This window comes from Astatotilapia calliptera, chromosome 18, assembly GCF_964374335.1.
Source record: "Astatotilapia calliptera chromosome 18, fAstCal68.1, whole genome shotgun sequence".
NCBI lineage: Eukaryota > Metazoa > Chordata > Actinopteri > Cichliformes > Cichlidae > Astatotilapia > Astatotilapia calliptera.
The window spans coordinates 25216419-25228580 of NC_137439.1; the positions used below are offsets into that span (position 1 = coordinate 25216419).

The following is a 12162-nucleotide window of genomic DNA, read 5'->3' on the forward strand; positions in this document are numbered from 1 at the left end:
ACATGGTGCACTATCCTGCTGGGTGCAGTCACAAACACAAACTGTGGTCAGCAACAATGCTCGGGTAGGCTGCGGTGTTTAAACGATACTCAGCTGGTAATTTTGACGATCAAAGTGTGGCATTAAGTGCAGCAAGAAAATGCGGCAGGTGGCTGAACTGTTGATACAAGGAAGGATGGATCCATGATTTCATCTCATTTAAATTCTGGCCCTACCATCTGAATGTGACTCAGCAGATTGGACAGCGTTTATCCAAATCTTCTCTTTCTCCAGTTTTGGTGACTCTGTGCAAATATTAGCTTCCGTCTCCTGTTCTCAGGTCTTCTGCTTCAAGGTTTGACATGTTGCACATTCAGAGATGGTCTTCTGCATACACTGGTTGTAATGAGTTATTTAAATAGCTGTTACCTTCTTATTACCTTTAGGAATCTGACAATTCTCTTCTGTCCTCTGGCATCAAAAAGGCATTTTCTTCCAGAGAACTGCTGTTCTCTTATATTTTCTCTTTTTCAGACTATTCTCTGTAAAGAGATGATTCAGAGTAATAAGCTCAAACGAGCACATCTGCCACCAACAACCATGCCTTTCTTCTCCATTCTGACGCTCCGTAATCAGAACTTCAGCAGGTCATCCTCCATGTCTGCACAGAGTGTTTACTATATTAGATATTGGTGCAAAAAAGCAAGTTGTTGTAAAGAATCAGAATCAGTGAAGTTTGACTTGGATGCTGACAGAATTTAAGGTAGAATTTGAATGAAGGAAAACAAAACACAACACAGGACTCCATTTTTTCTTCAAAATCACTTATCCCACAATTTATTTCATCAGGTCTTAAGGCACCCTGAAGAGATGTTACAAGTTGTTTGTTCAAATGCGGGTTCCTTTTAAGACTGTGTAAACATAGCTTTGAATAAGATATTTTCCTGTAAATCTTTGTTTAAATTATTTCTTTACAGTGCACAGACATTGTGTTTTTGTGACAAAAATACAGTGTGAATTAAGTAAATATGGTAAGATAGTTTATATATATATACATTGAAGAGTAATAGATCGGCAGACAATCAGATCAACAGGCTGAAGAAGAGAGAAAAACTAACAATCTTTGAGACCCAGATAGATATACAGATCACGTATAGATATACAGTACATAGTTACAGTGAACTTTTGAGTTTTGCAACAACGCTTCTTCCAGCGCCTCTCCGCCTTAAAAGCTAATTTTTACACCGTACCTTCTCGCGAGTGAGTGCGCGCCCGTGTCGCCTTGAACCACAGTCGACACGACGGCACCCCCCGCCCCCTGCCCCGCGAGGTGGTCTCAAGTCCCGGAGGGCTCACCCACGTGTTTGCTATTGCAGTGGAGAGGTGAGTAAACAGGAAGACGGGCAGACAGACAGACGGACATGCAGACAGACGGACACACAGCACAAGACTGGGTTGTGGCTACGCGGACCACAAGACAAAGATCTATCTATAATTCCCCTAAATATGTTATAGGATCACAATGTATTTATAGTAGAAAGGGACTTTGTAATTGGCATTTCATATACAGGGATACAGTGGCTATACTTGATTATCACGGTATGTTTCCATGAAGTCTTTGTGATGTGCGACGAATAATACTCTGGAGATGTTCTACTTTCTCAGTTATACTATACAGCAAGATAAAAATCCTCTCCACACTGATGATAATACTGAATCCATACAGTTTAAGAGATGAAAGCAACACTCTCTTCCCTGGCAGCGGGAAGCTCTAAAAACAAATTTAAACAAAATTGTTTCATCAACAATTACACAACAGCTCCAAATGGCTTGGTTGCAATGGCTATAAGTTATCGAATCACGTCAATACAAATAAAGAAAAAAAAAAACAACAACAAACGTAACTGAGCGGAGGATGAACAGTGCAATAGGTGAATGGGGAAGGGGGGGAAGAGGGGGAAAGGGGAGGGAGGGCGTGTGGATGGACAGACTCACGAGCGGAGCCTGTGCTTTGTTATGAGGGTCTTTGAGGAGGTCAGCGAGGAATCGTTAAGAAAAGAAAAGTCAGAAATGTCATGAAAGCAGCATGTGGTACCACTGTCTCGCTGACTGTGTTGTGCCACATCCCAAAATGCCGCCTTTGTGACGTTTTGACGATTCCTTCTTTTTCTTAAAAAAATAAAATAAAATAAAGATAAATCCTTAGTGGGCAGCTTCAATTAGATTTCCTTTCACAGGCTGTATATTTGCCTTTTACTCCACCACCTTAACCCTGAACGTTACGCGGCCCAGGAATTTATCCCGCTCGTCGTTGTTGCGCAGGTTGGTGCCCTCTACCCTGCACTCCACGGCCAGCTCCTTGTTGTAGTCCTCCTTGGTGAGCAGCAGCTTCACAGCCACCAGGGGCTGCATGTAGTTCTCCTGCATCAGGACCGAGGCGATCATTTATTAGTAACACATCACTTATTGGGCAGGTTAGTGGATACTGTCCGGCTGTAGTTAAATACTTACATGGGCTTTCTTGCCGTAGTAGGGGAAATACATCTTATCAATGCGGCCCTCACTTGGGAAGTAGTGCATTTGGACCGGGTGGTCTTTCTGCAAGGCAGGACACGTCTCAGAGTAAAGATTTTACAATGAAGGAATTCATTTAATGTCGAATTAATGAGACATATTCCGAGACCACATGAAACGGGACGGAACAAGACAGAAAAGTGAGGACTCTCTGCTGTCAGCGAGGAGGTTTAAATGAAGTGGAAAACACGATGCGTTCCGCTCAATCCAAAAAAGCGACATTTCTGGCAGAAAACGTACACCGAATAGATTAAAATAGACTTTAGAATGGCACTAAGACTGGTTTAGAGTCACCTGCATAACGGCATGTTACATAATGAAAATGTGTTAACACCCCTACTGGCCTTATCCTGTAAAATTTACATGTTTATCTTACCCTAAAGCCATCAGTGACAGCATGCAGGAAGATATCAGACACAACACAAACAAAAAGAAGGAAGAAATGAAAGCGAGATCAACAGAAAGAAAACAGTGAAACTGTTATGTTTTTGTATGAAAGAAATAAAAAAGACAAAAAATACACATACAAGCCAGCAGGACAAGTGTAATGTAGAGAAAATGCTTTACTTTGACCGTGCAGTTGATGTAGGGATCCCCAATTGGCTTCAGGCCAATAATCTACGAAAGGAGAGAAACAGGAAGAGAGGTTGAAACTGTGCATGGCTGCTGCTTGCGTGGGTCCAGAATTAGAAATCATTTATTTTTGGGAACAAATAAGTGGAGAATAGAGGCTGTGCGGAAAACAGGAAAAGGACGCGTGTTTCCCTGGATCTGTGAGAAATAGCGAGTGTTACCCTGTTCATCTTCAGCAGCACACAGGGTTTTCCTTCTTGATATCCAAAGTCGGTGTCGGAAAGGCCAGAGCACAAACTCAGGGAGGTCCTCCTGAAGGGACAAACTTTCTTTGTCATCTCACCGCCATCCTGCATGTAATACTCTCCCGGAATGCACTCCTCGTTGTTCTCCTGCATCGAATCGTTGTATCCTGATGCAGAGACAGAGATGGATTGAGGTACAGCGTATTCAGATATTTGGCAAGAGTCAGTGGAAAAAGATCGGAGAGAGGGAGAGTGGTATTCATTTTATTACAGCTCGCTTTCAATCTGTTTAATTTATCTGTGCATTAGAGCAAAGTGCACTTACTTTGCAGGAAGGATTCCAGATGGTTGACATAGGTTTTGTAGTTTTTTGAGTCAGATTTGTTGAAAGTAATGTCCAGTGAATTTGGACGAATCACCAACCCTGTAACGAGACATAAGGTAAACGAAGGAAAGCGGTGAACACATACTCACACACGCCCTGAATGCGTTTCAGGTAGGTGGTGCTGTGGGGATGGCACTGTGAGTTGGACAGGCCCTCTCAGCACTTGAGCCAAATAAAAAGCCACTTTCAGCTGCTCCCTTATTCACACGGGGTCGCCACAGCGGGTAGCTCCGCTTATTTGATTTGGCAGATTTTTTTACGCTTGATGCCCTTCCTGACACAACCCCAAAGGGATTTGTGTCCCTCCCGGGATCAAGCTGGGAAGCTTTCACTCGTTAGGCCAATGTGTAAACCACCATACTACGGAGCACTGAAGCCAAAACGACAATAATATTTGCTGCAAAATTGAGATCATTTATGAATGTTTTATAATCTAATATGATTGTGAACTTTTAAATAAAGAATAATGTTGGTCTCTGAAAGCTCTGTTAACTCCTCCAATCCAAGATGAATCACCACAATACAATCAATCATCTAATAAAAATGACTGGAAACACAAACCAGACACAGCCATCAACTCAGAGGAAGCCAGATTTACACATTGAACATCAACACAAAAATCGAAACTATCAACAGCAATCAGCATCGATTACTGTCAGAGATGACACCAAAAACACAGCGCCTGCACCTCAATTTTTATCTTTCAAACACTGTTATGTCCTGCCAAAGCCATCGATGATCTCGTAACAAGTACGCCACATTTTATACAACCACACTGTCCAGCAGCAGGTCTGCATCAGCGGTTATGAATAACAATCACCCTGTTATTAAGTGTCATTTATGCTGACGGTATGTTGGCAGAGCATAAAAAAAAATTGGTTCTGCGTACAGCTGAGAGTTTAAAAAGTACATTTTCAGGATTCGCCCTGAAGCCCTTCATCATGGCATTGATGTCCATCTGGTAATAAATGTTAGCCTTCTGTTTGTCAGCGAAGAAATAGCAAGTAGCATAGTTGGGCTGTCACCATGAGTACTGTAGTAGAACATTGCTGATTCTGATAATCTATTAAAAGGATTCATTTGGAAATCTGAAATTCACTTCTGCATGGCCATCTTCATGCTGCACTCCTGCTTACAGGTGTGGTGACTGCACTGTGGGCAGGCAGATCAACTGAACCCAAGTAACCTTAGATCCATTACATCTGCTGTTAACTCTTTACCCCAAGCCTACCAGGATTAACCTTTAAAGCTCAGAGGTTAGTGAGGGTGGTCTCTTCCTGTCTACCCTTGGAAAAACCTGGAAACTATTCTAATGGTCATCAAACCACGCCTATGCAGAGTTATCAAAACTCGTCATTAAAGGTGGAGGTGAATGATGTCCTAATACGCAGATATAGAAATAATCATGGTGAATTTATGCTACAAGGTTGTGTCTGTTTGGGTTGGTATTCAGTGTGGAACCATGGGTTCCTGCCAAACAGTCCTCCAAAATCAACAACACCTAGTTCAAAGTAGATGAAGATGCTGATTGGTTGTGGGGGGGAACAGGGCAGGGAGTTCACTGTGAACGAGAAAGGGGAGAAAAACATTGCGACTTTTGGTTATCTTTGATCGTCTGTGGGCTGTAGAACCTCTTTCCCCTCTTTATACGCTCGGAAAGAAAACACTCAGCCAACAGCATCCACTGGTGATATCACACAGGAAGAGTCTTCAAAATAGATCGATGTAAAAAGCAGCTGTTATGCAGCGCTTTATTGTGACAGCACCTTATTGGTGCAGGCATTAATAATGAATGCCTGGATGATTGATGCTGCCAGGAACAGAAAAGGAAAAGTCCAGTTACTCCTGTGTATTTTAATCTTGAGAGATACTAACCTGGCTCTGGAACGCGGTCTCTGTACCTCGGCACATAGTCATCCAGAGTGAGCAGCATCACCCACATGGTCAGAGCGAACATGCCAGCCAAGAAGCAGTAGAAGACCAAGTAGAACAAGAGGATGAGTGCTGGAGGATGTCACGGGAGGAAACACATGAGAGAAAGAGAAAGAAGACGGTGATGAGATAAAAAGGGATTCACTGCGATTAACTGCACATTTTAGCCATAGCCTTACGCTTGATTGCTTTACATTTCCCCTCGTCTTCAGGTCATTTGAATGAACTGTCCCTTCGAGGGAAACCATTTTGAATATGGGAGGAAATTTCACCGGCTGCTAACAAACGTGAGGCCCCATTTCACTTCTTTTCAGCCCAAACGTGATTCAAAGATTGCTGCAGTTTCTCGGGGCATCTGCTGTCTCATTTATATAACTGCAGGGAGAGAAAAAGCTGCATTTATGGGAACATCTGACTCAAAATGGTTCACCATCATCCAGCCTGCACAGCACGGATGCCCTCTAAGTTGCCAAAAACGGGGGGTGGGGGGTGGACCCCTCAGCTTCCCGCTGTACACCCCCCCCTCCCTCATTCCACTCCAACAGTATCCCACAATGCACCTGCCTGGTGCATAAAAGAGAGAGAAAGAGGAGAGAGGGAATCCCATTTGACCTTGACAGGCATGCTAATGTGGGCGGCCATGCAACTGCAATGGAGCATCCCACTGCACAGCAGCACAGGGGCGCAGGCAGCCTGACAATCTGCGCTAGCCTATAGGAGCCGGCTGCTGGAGGGAGGGTACCCCTGTTACTACCTTACTCTGGAAATAACTGGGGGATTATTACATAAAATGTATGGCCTGATCAGATATTGATTGTGCCTGTGGCACATTCCTCAGCTATGATGAGCATCTTTCTCAGCTGGGCTCTGCTGTGTCAGTGCAGGTCCCGGATAACTCTGTTAATGCAGATGCTGATCATTCATTAAATTATATATATATATATTTTTTAAAAAATGTACAAGGCTGCTGTGACTGATTATCGCCTGCTTGGCTGTTTTCCCCTATGCAGCAGAGACAGACTGCTGCACACCTCTGATAGCATCATTTATCTTGGCGAGCCTCTTGGTACAGGCTTCTCCTTTAACACCTTCACACAGGCCCGTGATGGCTTCTCAGCCATCTATGTGGCACTCATTTAAATCCATCCACACAAAGACATTTATAGGAGGCTTTATACCGAAGAGACACGTGGCTATAAATGCTTTGAAAATGAATATAAGATTAGGTATAAGCTCCGTGAATGTCAAAGCGCGGCCACTAATTGACTGCTGTGTAACGGGGATCCTTACCCCAGCTGCTGGCAGTACGACCCAACAGCTCCCCGGTTCTCGGGTTGTAGATGGAGTCCTTCCAGCTGGACACGTTCTCCTTGTTGGCCGCTTTATCCTCGGTGCTCGCCATGGTGATGTGTTTTTTCTTTTTCTTTTTTCTTGGTCCCAAAATGTGCCGTTTCTCCTCCCTAAAAAAATGCAGAAAGCGCAGCGGGCGATGTAATGAGGCAAAAGAAGCCGGCGAGGCGGCAGTGAGTGGTCGGATCAATGATTGGGGAAGGAGTGGGCGGTGTAGAAAGAGAGGGAGAGCAGAAGGAGAGAGAGAGAGAGAGAGAGAGAGAGAGATGCTCTGGTGGAACAGGAAAAAAAGGTGAGGAAAGAGGGGAAAAAAATCTGTGACGTCCACACTGGGCCTAACGTGGCAGCTGATGCAGTACGAGCAGATGGATGCAGATTGGCTAATCACGGGGAGACGCACGGAGACGCAGCGTTACGCGCACTAATTATAAATGGAGCACGCGCCATCATGCTTAATCTCTCGTTTTTATTATGCACCTTAATGGCAGTGCCAACTAAAGAAGAGCCTGGGATCTCCATTTATTAAGTGAGAGATCTTTTATTATAATTATTATTATGATTATTATGATTATTATTATAGCTAACACGAGAAAAGCGCAAAAAATGGCGCACTGATTACGGATTGTTGGGCACAAAGTGCGTCTGTGGAAACCCTAAAATCACAGTACTGTTAAAAATAACGTGCATCTTTTGCTTTATTACGAAAGTATTCGGACCTATTATAGATGAATTACCGCTCTTCTGCACACAAGTCGTACGCGGTGAGTCACCAAACCAATAACCAATCGGGATGAGGTGTGTTCGAGCAGCACGGGGCGCGCTGCTAATCACTCAGAAAGCTCTGGACGATCACGCTCGTTCGCATAAATATGTAGAAGCGTGTGAGCGAGTGATCAAAAGACCAGAAGCCGATCGGGATGCGATTTGCGACCAATTCCCCCCTACAGATATTTGCCTCATTTGCTAACCTTTGTTGCTATGGCAAAATAGACTGCGTGTGTGCGTGTATGTGTGAAAAAGCGAAGGAGGAGGACAAGAAGATTCAGAGTGCGTGATTGTAAACAGATGTGCCCTATTTAACAAAGAAACGCTTTTTTCCACCGCAGACTGAGGCAAGGATGCCATCCTATCATAGCTTCAACCATATCTATGGAACGCCAGGACTGCCATAATGAATTAATTAAATACACCATTAAATAATTAATTAAATGTGTCAATAATTAATTAAAATTGGAATTAATTAATTAAATAAATAGTTATGGCACATGTAATTAATTAATTATTGCCACATTTAATTAATTATTTATGTGTTTCACATTTTAATTAATTATTTATGTGTTTCACATTTTCATTAATTATTGACACATTTAATTAATTAATTATTGACACATTTAATTAAATATCTATGTATTTCACATTTTAATTAATTATTGACACATTTAATTAATCATTGACACATTTAATTAATTATTTAATGATATATTTATTTATTTCATTTTGGCAGTCCTGGCGCCTGGCTCTCATCATGAAATAATTTTATCTGTCAGCCTCACCCATCAAACTCAGGGGGCGGGGTTAACGCTGATCGAGTCAAAACCATTGCTTTGGCCTGGTGGCCATTGTTTCTAGCACACAACAACCTGCATGTGGAAGCTAACAGAACTGAGCTTTGAAAAACCCTGTTTGTGTGTTACCAAATACCGTTTTAATATTTTTTTAGCCGAGAATGTAGTGGTTTAATCTTCATGTGTCTGGTCGGTTTGTCAAGATACAGCCTCTTTGCAAAAGTGTTTCGATGATTTCGGAGATGTCTGCCCAGTCTCATGGCAAAGCGTGGGATAGACCCGCTCGCCTCGCAAGCAATCCCACCGACAAAGCGCAGGCCCCGGTACACAGCTGTAGTAACCCCCGCTGACTTCTTTTACTGAGGTTATATTTATCGGTGTTTTATTTCCTGAAGTTCTTATGTGTCCTACGTGTTTCAGTCGCCAATTCTGAATTATGACTAACATTAAAAACATGTTTAAGGAGGAGAGAGAGCAAAAAAATCTGTTTAACATCTGATCTTTGGGTTTTTGTTCAGTAATCAGCCTGACCTGTGTATAAACGCATAAAAGAGATAACGTTGGTGTTTCCGTCATGTAGTAACTGCTGGCTTTAACTGTACAAAGGTTGTTCGACACTATGAAACACATACAGACTTCATGATGTTCGGCTAATATTTTTATTGTGAATATTAATCATGAGGGTAAACGGCCCTGTACACCACGGAGCGAGGTCAGCATATCCACGATATCCTCAGCTCCATGAGTTAACACAAAGTTTCCCAGCTGACTATCTAACTGCCAACTATTCCAGAGACGTGAAAATATACAGCATAAAGAAAAGTGTAAGAGACCCAGCAGCAGATTAGAATAACAGTTATAGATTTAATAAATCACCAAATGAATCCAAGAAACGAGCAAACCTGTTCCGACAATTTGAGTTTGTATTCCCTCAGCTGCAGACTCGCTGCTGTTTAAATGTTTGAAAAGGAAGATTAGATATAAAAAACGTCAAACATAGACTCAGTCTGCCTTCACATTTGATATGAGGCCAGCACGTATAGTGGCTGTGTCCTGTTTTAAGATCATACATGTAAAATTGTTGTCTGACCTCCGTCGATCCAGCCGCTCAGAGTCCGTGGTTGCCATGGTTACTGCATAAGCAGCTATAATGTTAACAGCTGGCACTGAGGAAACCTACCGGCAGCATGGGTGTTTATGTTTTTCATTGCAAAAGAACTGTCTGAATGGTTAACTGAAGTTAACTTGGATAAATTATAGTTAAGGAATATCACAGATAACGCCACGTGAGCTGTGCGACTGTTCACCACTACACTGAAATCAGCAGGCTATTACTGAAATACACATGCTATATCATAAACTATTATATAAATAGGGAGGTCCTATTAACATGTTTAGTTTTAAAGGACACCTTCCTGCCTTTAGTCTCATTCATGAGCAGTATTAGTTTTCTTCTAACATCCAGAAGTCTGCACCATGTTTTTCATAGTTTGTAACAAGCCTTTGACAGGTAAACATAACATGACCGAAAAAGCAAAAAAAAAAAAAAAAGAGAGAGAGAGAGAGAGAGAGAGAGAGAGAGAGAGAGAGAGAGAGAGAGAGAGAGAGAGAGTGTTGACATAAGAAGAGAAAATACTCTCAATTATGGAGACAGGCAAATGGTTCATTTATGTTTGATGTGTGTTTATTCCTCCCTAAATATCGTAGGTGAAGTTTGCCATGCATGTCAGATTTTCCTGCGCATTTTTATACCTCTGCCAACAGACAGAAAAAAAATCGCATTCTAACAGACAGCTGGTGCTTAGAATACAGTTGAATAACTATTAAAAAACAGATGATATTTAGATGATAGTTCAGTCTAACACATGTGCCAGTGAACCATTAAACGTCTGTGAAACTATGCAGTTATGAAACGTAACTTTAACCTCAGCCAAACCGATTTGCTCAGTTGTAAATAAAACAGCGAAGTAAACGTGACCCGACAGACAGAACCTGAGTGAATGAAGTCCAGCGTTTAACCACTGAGAGCTAAAACTCAGCTGAGGTTTGAAAGCTGTGTGCCGGTGATTGGACATCAGCCGCTGATAAAGCTGTTCGCCTATAAAGTGCTCTGTAAGGAAACGAGCTCCAGCAGCTCTGCGCTCGGGGAAAACACTATATTTACTTATCTTGTGCAGAAAAATGCGCTGACATTGCGTTATATCGAGCACCGGCTGCCCGGTTAAACTGTGACTATCACCAGGTAACTAGGCGTGCTTCTTGAATTAGCAGCAGGTGTTAAACAGCTGACAGATGAGGAGGAGGATGCATGCAGGTAAACTGAGGGTCTGTTGAGCTGATCGCTGGTTTCGTGAGAAAAATGTCAGCTCGTTCTTTATGTTACAGAAGCACAGAGACACAAGACCAGGCGGAAAGAGACGATCGTTCGGTGAAAATGAGAATCTGCGAATGCAACATGTGGAACACGGAGAGTGGAATATGTAAACAAACCGGTTAACGTACCCCCTGGGTGCACTCTGCATGCTAATTGTTAGCAGAGCTAGTGAAATCTCTGAAAACATCTGAGCACTTTTGCAAACATGTTCTATGTTGACAACCTGACCAGACATACGTCGCGACATTCGCGGCTAAAACACTGTTAAAAGTGTAGCTGGTGACAGAAAAACGGGGTATTTTAAAACTACACCACCACCATTGCTGCCTGTGATTTGATCTGCATTCGGGGATACCTGGCTGCCCCAAGTCTACACAAGCAATCGATTATCTAGGATCGACCTGTTTTGACTTACTTTGCACTGCAACCAATCAAATGTTAGAGAAGCTGCATGGGCCGCGTTAACCCCGCCCCCTGAGTTTGATGGGTGAGGCTGACAGATAAAATTATTTCATGATGAGAGCCAGGCGCCATGACTGCCAAAATGAAATAAATAAATATATCATTAAATAATTAATTAAATGTGTCAATAATTAATTAAATGTGTCAATAATTAATTAAAATGTGAAATACATAAATAATTAATTTAATGTGTCAACAATTAATTAATTACATGTGTCATAACTATTTATTTAATTAATTAATTCCAATTTTAATTAATTATTGACACATTTAATTAATTATTTAATGGTGTATTTAATTAATTCATTATGGCAGTCCTGGCGTTCCATACTCAACCAGTCTCTGTGTCATTAAAAGGAAAATCCTCGCGCCCTGTGGGAGTCCGTGCTTTGCTAGAAGATGACTGAAAGGAGGTTAGATGCCTGTGCATAAGGGGAGAAGTGGGGCTCAAACAAAAATCCGAAAGCTTAACTTCCAGCCCCCCCGACACTCTGCTGAACACTCCCAGTGTGTCACAGGGAGGGAGAGAAAAAGGGAGTTATATAATGACCCTTGATGCAGGGTTCAGTTCACGCGGGGGGAGGGGGACTGGAGTAGTGGTCGCACTACATACAGTTCCTGCTGTCAGCTTGAATTTGTTACAAGGCAAAGGGTGCACCAGGATTTCAGGCACAACACACACACACACACACACACACACTTTACTGATTAGCGTGAGAGCCA

The 12162-nt window shown here is 42.4% G+C and overlaps 1 protein-coding gene across 1 annotated transcript; it reads right to left on the reverse strand.

The window, feature by feature from the left end:
- Nucleotides 1–786: 786 nt before the first annotated feature.
- On the reverse strand, nt 787–7242 carry atp1b3a (ATPase Na+/K+ transporting subunit beta 3a). Its single transcript, XM_026149816.2, has 7 exons — nt 6979–7242; nt 5632–5760; nt 3697–3795; nt 3348–3538; nt 3121–3171; nt 2491–2577; nt 787–2400 (listed from the first exon to the last, which is right to left on the reverse strand). Exons 1-7 carry the CDS (start codon nt 7088–7090, stop codon nt 2233–2235), a joined length of 837 nt encoding a protein of 278 aa, XP_026005601.1. The 5' UTR covers nt 7091–7242; the 3' UTR covers nt 787–2232.
- Between the last annotated feature and the right edge of the window lie 4920 nt (nt 7243–12162).

Coding starts and splice junctions, on each gene's coding strand:
- atp1b3a (XM_026149816.2), bottom strand. CDS start 7,090: ATGGCGAGCACCGAGGATAAAGCGGCCAACAAGGAGAACGTGTCCAGC. Junction 3,172..3,347: donor TGCTGCTGAAGATGAACAGG/GTAACACTCGCT, acceptor CTCCTTTCGTAG/ATTATTGGCCTGAAGCCAAT. Junction 2,401..2,490: donor ACTACGGCAAGAAAGCCCAT/GTAAGTATTTAA, acceptor GTCCTGATGCAG/GAGAACTACATGCAGCCCCT.